The sequence below is a fragment of the Eschrichtius robustus genome, chromosome X (assembly GCF_028021215.1).
Source record: "Eschrichtius robustus isolate mEscRob2 chromosome X, mEscRob2.pri, whole genome shotgun sequence".
NCBI classification, from domain to species: Eukaryota; Metazoa; Chordata; class Mammalia; order Artiodactyla; family Eschrichtiidae; genus Eschrichtius; species Eschrichtius robustus.
In genome coordinates, this window is record NC_090845.1 from 132289308 (window position 1) to 132304590 (window position 15283).

Below are 15283 nucleotides of genomic sequence, written 5' to 3' on the forward strand. Positions count from 1 at the left end.
AAGGGGAGCCTCCCAAAATGCCTATGGTTTCTGTTCCAAATGAGAACTCAGTGGGACCAAGTGTCGCTGGAACACAGTAATCTGCTCGATCTAATTACCTGGGGTGTTAGGACCTGCCAACTGATGCCAGCCTCAGCAAAGCAAAAACAGAAGCACCTGTGAGGTCTTAAGAGTCTTTTTGACTTGGGCTAGTGACTCTACGAGCGAATGGTCTTGTTAGGTTGTTTCATTGCTGTTCGTCCTTCTGCTTCTTTAACATTCCAGAGAGCCACGTCTCCTTGTCTGGCCCTCCACGCGCTCTCCTCTCCAGGAACACCTAGCTTGAGGAGGTGGCGTCTGCCCAGAACTCACAACTCCCCACCTTTCACTCGTGAACCTCCCTCTGCCTGGGATGGATACAGAAGTAACATTAGACGGTCCTGCCCTGACTCGGTGGTTAAGGTGACAAACCTATGCAAGTGAAAGTAAAATTTTTCCTGACTGCTTGTTGGTTATAACATCATGTAAAAATAGCTAGATGGAAGTTCACCAAATTTGGAGGTAGCTTGGAGATGACCTGACTTAGAACAGGTTACATGGGGTATACAAAATTCTTTGGGAGGACTCCTGCGAAGAACACCCCAAACCTATGTCTTCTGGGGCATCTAAAACTGAGGTTCTCAAAGATACTTACTATACCTTTAAGACATCATCTGTAGAAAACATGCAATGGTTTCAAATACAGTATTAGCTGAAATCAAAACATAGAAATGTCAATACCTCAAAGGACAGGGGTCAACTTGCAGTCAAGCTGCTACTCGCAGGGGCAGCTCGACAGTGCTGTGTATCTCAGGTGAATGGGAGGCAAGGATTTCTTTTCGGATGGCTCAGGAACCTCCTGTGTAGACAGAGGATGCTGGCTAAAGCAGGTAGGAAACATGCACAGGCCAGTATCTACTGGAGGCAAGGTGATGGCCACAGGGCAAGCTGGGCTCCTCTGGTCTTGAATCAAGAGTCTCTGCTCCCAGAGTTGACCAGGCCCCTTTTTGGGGGAAAGTGTGAGAGGAAGGAAGGCAGGCTCTTTGCCAATCAATGCCAAGTCCTCATATTTGACTTATTTAGGATCAGGCAGGGGCCGTGGCCCTCAGTCATAGGGTTGCCAGATAAAATACGGGACACCCAGTTAAATTTGAATTTCCAATAAACAATGAATAATTTGTAGTATAAGTGTGTCCAAATATTGCATGGAACATACTTATACTAAGATTTTATTAGTATTTATCTGAAATTCAATTTCCACTGGGCATCCCATATTTTCAGCTGCTAACACAGGCAACTCTACTTGGGCAGGCCACCAGGCTGAGTCTAGCAGCAGGAAGGGGGCATGGTCAGGCCTCTGGTCTCTGGGAGAGCAAGGTAGCCCTGTTACCAGGGAGCTGAACAGGTTACCATCAGGCATTGGGCCAGGATCCTCATCACCAGAACTGAGGTACAAGGTGGGATTCAGTCCGAGGACCAAAGCAAGAGTTTATGAACTAGAACAAGTATATCAAGTCCCAGCAGGATCTCACTCTCAGGAGCAGCTCGGGCACTGAGTCGCTGACTGCCAGGTCTAGACTTCCTTAAATTGCCAGGGGCTAGGTGTAAGACTGGATTGTAAGAGCAGGGTTTCTGTAAGAGGGATCCCTGGGACCCTTGAATCGAGAATCACCTGGGGCACTTGGGAAACATGCAGATTCCAGGGCTCCACCCAGACCTGCCGAATCAGAATCTGTAGGGGCAGTCCTTGAAAGCTGCATTTTCTGTAAGTGCTCCTGGTGGCTCTAACTCGCACTGAATTTGAGAACCAGTACCATAGAGCCGGGAACAGTGCGTGCAGTGAGGCATCTTGGTGAAGCCACAGACTCTGGAGTCAGACCACCCAAGCTAGACTTCTAGCTCTATCATATTATCTGTGCAACCTGGGACAAGTGACATAACCTTTCTGGGCCTTAGCTTCTTTATCTGTGAAAGAAGGATAGTCATTGTACCTATCTCATAGGGCTGTTGTCAGGATTAAATAAGAATATATGAACAAAGCACTCAGAACAGTGGCTGGCATCTAGGAAGGACACATACATGTTAGCCATCATTAGGGGCTGAGTGGACCCACTGGGGAGGAAGAGGACGGGGTTGGGCCCTGGTAGGTACCCATGTCCTATGCCTTGTAATAGAGGGGGCTAAGGCAGAGCTCCCGAGACAAGCTGTTTATTGCACCAGAAGTCAGAAGGTTGATTAATAAGAGGGACAGTCTTTAAACGCATGGGTGACCATGCTTGGCTAGAATGAGAAACTAGGAAAATGGATATTGTTCATTAAGCTCTAATTATCAGGTAAATTGAATAAGGGGTAGGGAGTCCATGTGTTACTACAAGTAATTAATGTGCTGCTTCTTTCCCTGGTAACCCTTTGATTTGCACCACCTAACCTGGAGTCTTTATCAGGCACTGGGATTTTGGAAATACTGGCTGCTAATTGTTTTGGTGAGTCCCTGATTGCACTAAAGAAAATGGATGTGTCCTGCTCCTTCTAATGACTCAACCACAGGGGAAGATAAAGTGGTCCTAGCCCTGATGAATTAAGCCCAGAGGATTTGGAGAGGACAATCATTCTCTTGTTCATTTAACAAATCTGGAGACAGTGTCTCCAAGTTGGTAACGTAAATGTGACCAGACGTAGTCTGTTTAAGAAAAAAACATCACCTGTCCCAAGCTGCTCTTGAGTTGGTTGATGTCATGACCTGGCTGGCTCCCCGTTCCAGTGGCTGGATTCCTGCCCAAATCCCTGCGCAGTTCCTTTGAGGCCACAGCCTTGCCCCTGGAGTCCTGGCCCCCATCCTCGACCTGGAACTAGACCTTCTTCAGCCTGGGCTGGTCCCACGCTCTGCTGAAACCCAGCTCCCCCAGCCCGCTGTGGACTTCAGGTCTGACCTGTCTCTAGACCAACCATCTTCCATGCTTTTATTCTGACTGATGTCAAGAAATCTGATTGTTCCTTCTCATGGAAAATATACAAATTGTATCAGTGAAGCATCTCAGGGGGGCAGTGAAAATGCGAGTCACTCTGTATGTCCCTTTCCATCTAACACACTGTCACATGTCATGGTGGCCTGGGATGCTGGTGAGTGCCCATTGGGTGGCTTCTGCCAGGAATTAGAGCCTAGAGGCAAGAGCCAGCTGGGGACAGAGTCTCTGATGTCTCAGAGAGCCTCTGTCTTCTATGGAAGTGTAACCAAACAGAGTTTAGAGTATTAGAAACGTTCGGAATAAGAAGAAGAAGAATAGCTAGTGGTTGCTGAATGCTCACTCCGTTCTTGAGAGTGTTCTAAGTGCTTGCATGTATTATCTCATTTAACTCCCCCATTCACCCTATGACAAGTTTTGAGGCACTATTATTATCTGCATTTTATAGCTGAGGAAACTGAGACAAAGAGGCTAAGTCACATGCCCAGGGTCATACAGCTGACCAGTGGCAGAGCTGGGTCCAATCTTGTTTTCATTTTCAAGAATTGAGCCAAATGCAGTCTCCTTGCATCAGGCATCTGCTCAGTGCTGGGGTAGAAGCAGTTTGGGGGGGAGCAGGGACTGGGTGTGCAAAGCACCTTCCAGCCTCCTGTGTACTGTCCCAAGGAGAGATAAAACATCCCCCAAAGTTCAAGAACAAATGGAGAATGTTCTGCTTGTACTCAAACTGAAAGACTTTTTCACTCTTACTGGGTTTGCACCAAATTCTCATTTTGCCGGTTTTCATGTATTAAAGTGTCAATCAATGGTCTAATGTGGCTTCAGCAGACGATCTGGTAACGTCAGAGGAGCACTGGTCAAAGAAGTTCGGAGTGACGGGGGCAGCCCTTAGCCGTCCTGCCCTCCCTGGGTGGGAGAGGAGGTGTGAACTGGCGCTCAGAGGCCCTCTGTCTCTCTTGGGCCAGTGGCTGCTTGGGGGCTGAAAGACAACTCAAAATGTTCATAGCAGCATTACTCATAATAGCCCCAAATTGGAAACAACCCAAAGGCCCATTGATGGATGGCTGGATAAACAAAATGTGGTCTCTTCATACAAGGGAATACTATATGGCCATAAACAGGAATGAAGTACTAATACATGCTACAACATGGATGACCTTGAAGATATTATGCTAAGGGAAAGCAGCCAGACACAAAAGGCCACATATTGTATAATTCTATTTATATGAGACACACATCAGATTAGTGGTTCCTAGGAGCTGAGGGGCTGGAGGGAATGGGGAGGGACTGCTAATGGATACAGGGCTTCTCTTTGGGTTGATGGGAATGTTCTGAAATTTGATAGTAATGATGGTTGCACAACTTAGGGAATGTACGAAAAAAACACACTGAATTGTGCACTTGAAAAGGGTGAATATAGTATGTGAATGTATCGCAATAAAAATAATCAAACAAAAAATAGAACAACAACAAAAAGGAGAACACAGAATCCACCCAATCAAGTCTCAGAGCAAAACACTATCTTACGAAGCTGGGCTGTGGGAGAGAGGCTCCTCCACTAACCTTGGCATGGCCTTGGGGAAGTCCTTTGCCCTCTCTGCACCTCAGTTTCCCCACCTGTTAAATGGCATTGTTGTGAGAATATATCCCTGATGGAATTTTTGGAAACTATAAAATGCTTATTTAAGCTTACAATGCACTAATTACAAGAGAGGTATCATTATAGTACTTGAGGGTGAACATCATTATAGTACTGATGGGATTTTTGGAAACTATAAAACGCTTATTTAAACTTACAATGCACTAATTACAAGCGAGGTGTCATTATAGTACTTGAGGGTGAACAGAGAGCTTAGAAGGATGATGAAAGGTAACCTTCTGCCATTGCCTCCATAATAAGAGATCTGAAGAGGTAGCACTATCCTTGTGTGCGCAGAAAAAAGACACTCGCTTGCTCTCACTCACTTTGAAAGAGTTGCCAGCTGCCACCCTGACTGCCAGGCCCATCCTGATCTTCAGTTTTTCAAAAGATGAGAAATTTGGGGGAGGTGAGATAAATTAGGAGTTTGGGATTAACAGATACACACTGCTATATAGGTAAACAACAAGCACCTTCTGTATAGCACAGGGAACTCTACTCAATATCTTGTAATAACCTATAATGGAAAAGAATCTGAAAAAGAACGCACACATACAAATATATATGAGTCACTCTGCTGTACACCCGAAACTAAAACAATCTTGTAAATTAACTATACTTCAAAAAAAAAAAAAGCTTAAAGAAAAAGATGAGAAATATGCAGGCTGCGATGAAAGGTTTCTGTATCAACAAGAAGAGGGGAAAAATCTTCTAATATCTACCTTCCGTACAGAACGCCAGTTGGCACCACCTCTGCCTGGGATGTCCCGAGCTTTCAGTCCTGGGAGTCCTTTGGGGATCCCTAGTCTCCCTAATCTCATAATAAGTGGCCTAGGGGAAAGGACCACGCTCACTGGGTTCCAGGACTGCAAACTCTCTATACATTCTCTGTCCACTATCCCTTGCTTTTTCTCCTTCCCAACTTCCATATGGGTTTCCTCGGTTTTCCTGGGATCCCCAGGGAACATCCTAGCTCTCCTCTACTTTGAATCTATATCTTGATAGCTTTCAAATCCCCAATAAAGTGTTTCTCTCCATCGCCAGTTATTAGCACTTCGTAGCAGGCCTTTCAGAAAGACACTTAATTAAAAATCTTTTGGAAGCTTAAATAAACCATATGCACTGCACTCTACCCAATAAAAAGCTACCCCCCTTAACTTCCAAAATAATTGAACTTATTGCCCATGGATCTTGTCCTACCCTGGCAGAGCCTGACTGCTTTTCTTCCTCATATGTATCCACATAATGGATTCGATATCCATCTGTTTTTCTTAGGATAGGGACTACGTTCAGAAGTTTTATTAAGATAATTGATAAAAATAAGAAAATTAATTTAACCAGATGCAGAATTCTCTGCCCCTCCACTATTAAAATAGTTGCTTCTCCCACTTGTCTAGCATTGAAAAATCCAAGCCCCATGAGGTCATGGTCAAGCAGTGTTCAAACAGGGGCAGGGGCCAGGGGATCAGGTCACCCTCTCTCCTGCTCGGTCCTCAGTCCCAAGGAAGTCCAGGCCACAGTCCATCCAGAATTTCCAGTGTCCTGGGCCTCCACCTGCTCTGGGGCCACCTCATCTCAGAAGTACAGTGCACTGGATAACAGTTTGCCAGCTCTCTTTACAAGATTTTGGGCGGGGGAGGTGTCTTGGGTAGGGGACACTCTAGTGTCTTAAGTCATTAGAATGCTGATTTCCTTCTTTCATTCCAATTTTTGTTTATCTGAATTAAAAACCGCTCTTTGCCGTAAGTAAAAGGACCCAAACCCTCGGGAAACCAGCATCAGCAGCCAGATGTGAAGAACTACTTCACGGTGTGGGCGGCCTTTCGGCTTTGGTCTCTTTTCGGGGCTCACAGTTGCCTAGGGAGGATAGCAGAGCCTGTTTTGGGGCTGCGTTTATGGTAAATCCTGGCTAAGTCCGGCCCAGACAGCGCGCGGCCGGGGATCCAGGCGACCGGGAGCAATGACATAATGAATGAGAAAAGGCTCCAGGCGGGAGATTGTTATTCGTGCCAATTCCCTTCTCAGTAGCGTGCGCAGTATGGGGGTGAGGGGTTCATCTTCAAACAAGGAGACACATGACTAGTTTGGACTTTTCAGCGAGAGGAAGTGCATGCACTCTTGATTTTTCAGTCGTATCTGTCTTTCCGTTAAAGGTCCCTAGATGTTGAAGTCCCTCGCGGAACGCGCCCCAGCCCCCAACCCCTGTGTCCGCCTCCTTCCCCGCGGGTCAGGAGGGCGGCAGTGTCCAGACGGTGGCGCTCCGGGACAGTGCAACCCCCTATCCCCCCACTGCAGCAAGAAGGCTAGTCTGGGACAAGTTTCAAGGTGCTTGCTGAAATTTTCTGGGAGGTTTCTCAACAAGAGTCATAACTTTTAGTAGCCGGCACAAAATCCACCCCCGTAACCAAGGTCGTTGAGGGAACGTGTATCCGAATCTCTCTCGCCCCTGTAGCCCGAATCTTTCGGATTTCCCGTAGCCCGTGCGCTCCGAGAGCCTGGGCGCACCGCAGGGAACTGTGACGCCTGCGGAGGGAGATCCGCGAGGCGAGGGGGCGGCCCGACCCAGTTGAGGTTGAAATGAGACCCCCCGCAAGGGAAAAGGACTGAGCTGAGTTATTCCTGGGGCGGGGGCCTCTGGCCTGCCGGTGGCTTCCAGGCTGCGCAGCCCAGCACCTCCGCGCCTGTCCCGCCGCTCCGGCACAGCTCCCCGAGCTTACCCGAGTGCCCCGCGCCACTCCGTAAAGCTTGCGGAGCACCTAGAGAGGGGACGGGAGTCGAAGCCGCTCGTCCCGGGTTTCTTCGAGGAGCGGCAGTCCAAGAGAAGGGCTTTTCCCCCCGTTTTACTTTTCCCCAGAGCAGCCTCGAAGCTCCCGCAGCCAGGATGCCAGGCAGCAGGGAAGGGGATGCGCTCTCACTCTCGCTTGCCCCAGAGTTGGGGGCAAGCGGCCACCATCTACCTCTCCTCACTCCCAGAGTACAGACACGATCCCTGCTCCCAGAGCCTGACGTAGGGGCCCTCTCCTCAAGGAAAACACAAGTCGGGGACCGGATTGAGTGGCCACCCGCCGCTGCTGCTAAGGGAGCCAACCAGCTCCTGCCAGGCACTGGAGTGGGAATAAATTCCCTAGAGACTGCTGCCCAGATTGGGGATGGAAGCCCCCAGCAGCTGTCCCCTGCTTCCCGCGGAGTACAGAATGCTTTGAAAAGGCAAAACACTGGGATGGGATGAACCTCTCAAGGAGACGGCAGAGGAGAATATCTAGGGTTCAAGGGGCCACTGGCCGCTCCTCACGCTCTGCTGGGGGCTTCAGGCAGGCTTGGGTTGGCACTGGATCCCCAGGAGGGACCCTATAGCCCCGCTCTGCAATCTACAGCGCTTTGCCAGGTGTTTGCGTAAGAGAGGGAGGGAGAACTTGCTAGAAACGGATGCGCAGTGGCTGGTGGGGAGGAGGAGGTGGATTCCGAGCTGGTCACGACGCAGGGTACCTGGGGGATGTGGTGGGAGGGGGAGCGGCTAGAGGGGAAGCACATACAAGGCAGTCGGAAGCAAGACGACACCTCGATGTGGATTTGTCCAAAAAGAGTTGGAGATCAAAGCGGGGGTGATCAGGGAGCTCTGATTGGTCGGGGGGAGGGATTTGGGGTGGGGCTAGCCGCCTCTTGAGGCTTTAAAAGCTCATCGGAGAGGGGCGGGAAAGCTGTCATTTGCTCTCTGACTCTCGGAGGGGTGGCAGCTTTCCTGAAGCTCCTGGCGACAGAGCAGGTGTTCGCTGTCCAGACCCGGCTGGGAGGACCTAACGGTCTCCAGCAGCAACATGGGGCCTACCCTGGCAGTTCCCACCCCATACGGCTGTATTGGCTGTAAACTGCCACAGCCAGACTACCCACCGGCTCTAATCATCTCTATGTTCTGCGCAATGGTCATCACCATAGTCGTAGACCTGATCGGCAACTCCATGGTCATTTTGGCTGTGTCGAAGAACAAGAAGCTCCGAAATTCTGGTAAGACCCCTTTCCTTCTCCCTACCCACCATGCAGCCACTTGCAACCCCTACCTAGGGTGTTAGTTTGGGCTCCTGCAATAGGGAACCTGTGGACGGGCCCTGCTCCCCATTTCCCTGCCAGCCTGAGTGATGATGTTCTGCCGGGGGGCCCCATAAACTTAGAGCTTCTCCAGGCTGTGGAGGTTCGGAGAAGCTCTGGGCATCCAAGTGCAAATCCCTGTCCCCGCGGTGCGCGGCACACCGCCGAGCCCGGCCCCGTCGGGAACCTGATGCAGAGGGAGCCGGCACCCGAGCGGAGAGTCCGGCGGCCGCCCGGGGACAGCACGCCGAGCCGGACGCCGCAGAGGTGGCCGCGCCGAGGCAGCGCGGGAGGAATTAACGCGGAGGGAGCAGCGGGGTTGCTACCCGCTCCGGTAAAGTTAAGTTCTCGGCGGCTGAGGCGGCGCTTGCCGGAGCGCAGCGCGGCGCCCGAGCCCAAGCCCGGCCGAGCCCCCGCTCGCCGCAGCCCTGTGACTCCAGGGCGGCTCCCGGGCAGCTCCCGGGCGGCGGAGCGCAGACCCCCGCGCCTGAGTGTGAAGCAGGGCGGTCTGAGCCCGCCGGAGCCGAGCTCCGTCCGCCCGTCCCAGGGCGCACGGCGGAGAGAGGCGAGCGGCCGGCTGGGCGCAGCAGGCGGTGGCAGCGACGGCGGCGGCGGCGGCGGCGGAGATCCCGAAGTCCGTAAGCGGGGTACCGGGGGTCGCAGGGCGGGGCGGCGGAAAGGTTCGGGAGCTCGGCGTCCCGGGGGGATAGAAGACGGCAGAACCGGTGAGGATCGCGGGAGGGCTGCAGGAGAGCTCAGAGGGGATGGTGGGGGGCGCAGGGAGACCGCAGAGCACGGGGATGTGGGACGAGGTGGGGCGGCGAGCGAGACTCCCCTCGCGGCCTGCCAGTGCCAAGGGGAGGGGGCCGGCTGCGAGCGGGCCCGGGGGCCGGTGCTGGAGGCTGCAGGGCGCTGCGCCCCTTGCCGGGGGCGGGGGCGGCAGACGCTGCGGAGCCTTGAGCCGCCTTTGCAGGTTGGGCGGGAGAGGGCTCGAGAGGGGAGGTGGGGGAGGGGCGAAGGGGCCCAAACTCCCAGCTCGGGCCCCGGGAGGGAGGGGGCGGCGCCCAGGGTCTCCGCCGCCTGGATCCCGGCCGGCTGGGGCCGGAGGGCAGAGGGGAGCGAGGGGGCGGGGTCTGAGGGGGTCGGGCACCCACAGGACCCGGGCGGGCGGGGTGCCGGGGAGTGGAGGCCGCCAGTCTCTGGGGGGTTACTTTGCTTGGACGAGGAATCACAAACACCACACAAGTTTCTAAATGCACTGACGGGCACACAGTCATTAAAAGTTTTCTTTTAAACTCTGATGGGTGTGTCTGATTTCTCCTCGGTCCCCCGGAGACGTGGGGCCGCACACTTGGATCTCACGTGCACTCCAGCAGTGCGGTCCCAAGGGGCCCAATCCCGGAGCCCCCGGGGGGTGGGGCACCTGCAAAGTCCATTTTCTCTTTTTTCCTTTTCTCCTTCACCTTCCTTTCCTTCCATAATTCAAATAAAGGTTTTTAGAGTTGTTGTGGTTTTGTTTTTAAGTCTTTGCCCTCTCTCTTCTCCTCCTTTCTTCTCCGAATTCATTACTTTGAGGGAAAACCCTAGAAAGAACCTCTTGGGTAGAAAGCGCCGAGGCCTCGCCTTGGCAGTGCTGGCGAAAGGAAGCAGAACGAGCCGTTCCTTTGCCCTTTTAAAAGTGCTCATTTTCTCCTAGTCCGAGATGAAGTGCAATATTTTGCCAAACCAATGCTAATTAGCAATGAGGTGTTTCCAGAGAAAGGGCTCCGCATCTGCACTTGGCTTTGCAGGTTTTACAAACAGCGTTTCTACCGCCGGCCTACAAAACAGGAGTGCCCCGCCCCCCCCCGCCCCCAGCACTTTCCTGTTTAGCCCGCAGGCTCCAGTAAAGCCCGGGGCCGGGGGCCTGGAACCAGTGTGCAGGGCGGCGAACGTGCTGGTGCCCGGCTCTGCTCGGGGACCCGCGTGAAGCAGGCAATTCTGCTAATCCTTGCAGGGATTTTCCTGATTTTTTTCCCTCTTTGCTCACTATTTCTCAGACTCAATTTTACAGGGCCTCTCCCCGCCCTCAGTTTTTACTCTTAGGTTACCTCGGAAATGGTAAGTATTTACTGGGCTAGGTCTTAGATTATTGTCTGTTCCCGCTGGGAAAGACCGCTTAAGAAAACGACATGCCCTTTCTCGGACAGTTCTCTTTAGACATGTTTGCGTTGTAAATGCGAATGGTAAGTTAGAGAAGGCAGAGGGCTAATTTGTTTTTTTTCGGGGTTGGGGAGGTTGAGGCTTCCCGACAGTCCTCCAATATCTCCACCCACCCCAGTCCCTACCCTCCAGCCCGTTTCCAACAGACAGCTCCATCCAGCTCCCCTCTCCCCCCGCCCTCCCCCAACCCCTACTCCGCCAAAGCTTTGCATTTTGTTTTTGTTTAAAGTGATGGCCACAGGTCTGTGTGTGTGGGAGTGTGAAGGGCTCCCCAACGGGCTTTCGTGTTTACTGCTTTCTGACTTCACTTTTTTCCCAAAGCAGAGACGACGTTGTTTGAAAGGAAAAAAAGGTTGTCAAAGGACAGGTCCCCCAAACCTGCTTGTGCATCAGAATCATCTGGAACATGCTTGTAACTAAAAATAAAAACACAACTGTATTTCTTTAAAAGAATTCTAGAATTCTAAATTGTCACGACTCCAGCTGGCCTTTTCCTCCAGCTTATATTTGTAGATTTCCAAATGTAACCATTTATTCTTCTGTGTCTTCCTCCCCCCGCCCCCTGCCCCGCCCCAATATGCTTTTCAGGCAACATCTTCGTGGTTAGCCTCTCTGTGGCTGATATGCTGGTGGCCGTCTACCCCTATCCTCTGATGCTGCACGCCATGGCCATCGGTGGCTGGGATCTGAGCCAGTTACAGTGCCAGATGGTTGGATTCATCACAGGGCTGAGTGTGGTCGGTTCTATCTTCAATATCGTGGCGATTGCCATCAACCGTTACTGCTACATCTGTCACAGCCTCCAGTATGAGCGCATCTTCAGTGTGCGCAATACCTGCATTTACCTGGTTGTCACCTGGATCATGACTGTCCTGGCTGTCCTGCCCAACATGTACATCGGCACCATCGAGTATGATCCTCGCACCTACACCTGCATCTTCAACTATCTGAACAACCCTGCCTTTGCCGTGACCATCGTCTGCATCCACTTTGTCCTCCCTCTGCTCATCGTGGGTTTCTGCTACGTGAGGATCTGGACCAAAGTGCTGGCAGCCCGTGAGCCGGCTGGGCAGAACCCTGACAACCAGCTTGCTGAGGTTCGCAATTTTCTAACCATGTTTGTGATCTTCCTCCTCTTTGCAGTGTGCTGGTGCCCCATCAACGTGCTCACTGTCTTGGTGGCTGTCAGTCCAAAGGAGATGGCAGGCAAGATCCCCAACTGGCTTTATCTTGCAGCCTACTTCGTAGCCTACTTCAACAGCTGCCTCAATGCTGTGATCTACGGTCTCCTCAATGAGAATTTCCGAAGGGAGTACTGGACCATCTTCCATGCTATGCGGCATCCTATCCTGTTCCTCTCTGGCCTCATCACTGATGTTCGGGAAATGCGGGAGGCCCGAGCCTTCGCCCGCGCCCGCGCCCGTGCCCGTGACCAAGCCCGCGAACAAGCCCGTGAACAAGGCCCTGCCCGTGCCTGTCCTGCTGTGGAGGAAATGCCGATGAACGTCCGGAATGTTCCACTACCTGGTGATGCTGCAGGTGGCCAACCTGAGCGTGCCTCTGGCCGCCCCACGCCAGCCTCCGGCCACTCCAGGTCTGCCTCTGCCCACCGCAAATCTGCCTCTGGTCACCATAAGTCTGTCTTTAGTCACTCCAAGCCTGCCTCTGGCCACCCTAAATCTGCCTCTGGCCACTCCAAGTCTGCCTCTGGTCACCCCAAGTCTGCCACTGTCTACCCTAAGCCTGCCTCTGTGCACTTCAAGGCTGACTCTGTCCATTTCAAGCCTGCCTCTAGCCACCCCAAGCCTGCCACTGGCCACCACGTCCCTGCCGGCAGCCACTCCAAGGCTACCTTCAGCCCTGCCACCAGCTGCCCTAAACCCACCGCTGGCCACACGAAGCCTGCCGACTATCCTGAGCCCGTTGCCACCAGCCACCTGGAGCCTGCCATCGCCGGCCAGCCTGAGCCCACTGCTGCTGGCCACCTAGAGTGTGACATCACTGGCCTCCCTGAGCCCGCTTCCAACCCCGCCACTGAGTCCCGCAAGCCTGTTGCCAGCCCGCTGGAGCCTGCTGCTGCCGCTGCCCCTGTTGACCCCATTGTGGTCACCATTGCCACCAATGATTACCATGAGGTTATGGTTATTGATGTTGAAGCTGATTCTGATGAAATGGCTGTGTGACAAATGCTCTGAGGGGTGGCCAAGCAGTGGTCCACTTTTAAGGCTGGCTAGCATACGTAACACAAGGTGAGATATCTTAGTGCATCTACACACAGACACACGTGGACACTGACTCACAGACACAGTGTGAGCTACACCTACCTTTCATTATGTACTCTGCAAAAGTGTGAGTGTGTGTGTGTGTGTGTGTGTGTGCTTGCTCTTTTAGAGACCAAATTCCCCTCAAGTTTGACTTCTGTTGTTCTGAGCCTCCCTTTCCTCCTGTGGTTGACTGTGAGCCCACAGTGATCCTTGAACTTGTAGACTTTGGTTTTTCCCCACTCCTGTGTAACCGTTTCTCCCCACTCCTCATTTCCTTCTCCTTGTTCCTGCTTTCTTCTCCCATTCCTCGAGGGGGTGGGTGGGGGAGGAGCGCATGCGCAGTGGTAAAGGTGCGCTGTGGTAAAGCCTTCCGTAAAGTGAATGTGACCGCAGAGCTTTATGTGTTTAAGTATTTATTGTACTTTGAACGGCAGTCCGAAAGGCAATTGCGATAAAGTACAGGTACTTGGAACAGTTTCCTTTCTAAATTCCAGCAACAAAATATGACCCCTATCTGAAGAACACAATTTACTAAGCTCTTATTATTAAAATAAATATTTATGCCTATGAGATCAAATGGCAAAAGGAAAGATATTGCCGCACCGAATTATTTCTATTTTGTGAAAATTCAAACATTGGTGCTGATTTTTATAGTCAAACACGAATGCAAATGATGAGATGGTTTTACCTTATTTGTAGTTACTTACCTTTTTTCGTATTTGCCAGGATTTTCTTTCATTTAGTTCCGGAAAAACAAATCCATCCATAAACTGGTTTCTCCCCACATCCAAACTTATGGTTGCTAGGATCAATTACAGTCATGCTTTTAATATTATACACAGCCTGCTCTTTTTACGCAATCAGTTTTTACATTTTTCTTTTTCATTCAGAAGGGAATTTGAGGTAATAACTGGTAGCCAGAAGTGAATGGAGTACTGCCTGGACTTGTAAACAAGTGCTTCTTCAAAAGCGGTTCCCTCCTGCCCCCCATCCCTCTGAGCCTCCTAGCTGTGGCGGGGATGGTGGGGGGAGGCGGGGAGGAAGACCTGCCGACATCAGCCAAGCCCACTACCCTTGGCTGAGGTTCTGTGATCCACCGTGTTTAGGTGTAGATGTCTTGTATCAGCACACTTGACAGCCCAGGAAATGATTTTTCTCTAGAATTCAAGAAAACATTGTTTAATAAAAATCTCGATTATTGATTCAAATTGACACTTAAAGCAAGGTTTACTGTACAAAAGATTGTAAGGATAAGTGGAAATGTATTATACTGCCTTAATTCAATTCTCTATTTGTGGTAGCAATTAAATAAGTGTTTTTGTGTCTTTGGTGTGTGATCTGTGGATAAATTTGCTTCCTCCACCAGATTCACTTGTGGGGAGGCTTGGGGGTGGGTGGAAAAGCATACCCCTTGGGGGATCAAGAGACTCGGATGCAAGTACCCTCCCTGCTATACCCCAGGGCGAGTCACATGACCCCTCTCTCCACAGTTGCCTGGCTTAGGAAACTGTGGCCAGGTCGGGGTGGGGTGGAGGCAGAGGAGGGCTCCCTGGGTGTGGTGTGTTCTTCTCACTAGTACGGTGACAATGGATGACCTGACCTGCCAGCTCTTGGACTTCTGGACCCTGCCTGCCAAGGCTTCTGAAAACGGGTCCTCTTTTACCCCCATGGAAGGAGTGGAGCTGGGCCCCAATTATGTCACAACTCCGGAGGCTACTGGGACCAAGTAACAGAGCCCACAATCCAGTGGGGGGAGGCACAGGAGTGAGGGACGGGAGGACAGGTGGGTTCCTCTCTAGCTGGAAGTCAGGTGGCGAGACCCCAGCAACTGGGCAAGCGTCCTAGCCTCAGGAACATAGCCTCAAAAGAATCTCTAATGACAACGTAATGCCCCAAACAGACTACTCCATAAAAATAAAAGTAGATTCAAAATAATACATGGTAGGATATTAACTTGGTTAAGAAAGTATACACATTAAAACATGCACATATACATAGACCCACGGAGTTAGGCATATATATAGTTCTATCCAGGTTTAACTAGACTGTAAGTATAAGCTGAGGTCATCTTCACTTTTGATGCCCAAATTCCAGTGGTTCAAGCCCCAACAGAG

General features: G+C 51.5%; 1 protein-coding gene across 1 annotated transcript; it reads left to right on the forward strand.

Moving 5' to 3' along the window:
• The first annotated feature begins 8435 nt into the window (after nucleotides 1-8435).
• GPR50 (G protein-coupled receptor 50) lies at nucleotides 8436-13088 on the forward strand. The gene is made up of 2 exons (XM_068533866.1): nucleotides 8436-8622; nucleotides 11494-13088. The coding sequence occupies exons 1-2, from the start codon at nucleotides 8436-8438 to the stop codon at nucleotides 13086-13088; spliced, it is 1782 nt and encodes a 593-aa protein (XP_068389967.1).
• The last annotated feature ends 2195 nt before the right edge of the window (nucleotides 13089-15283 follow it).

Coding starts and splice junctions, on each gene's coding strand:
- GPR50 (XM_068533866.1), top strand. CDS start 8,436: ATGGGGCCTACCCTGGCAGTTCCCACCCCATACGGCTGTATTGGCTGT. Junction 8,623..11,493: donor CAAGAAGCTCCGAAATTCTG/GTAAGACCCCTT, acceptor TATGCTTTTCAG/GCAACATCTTCGTGGTTAGC.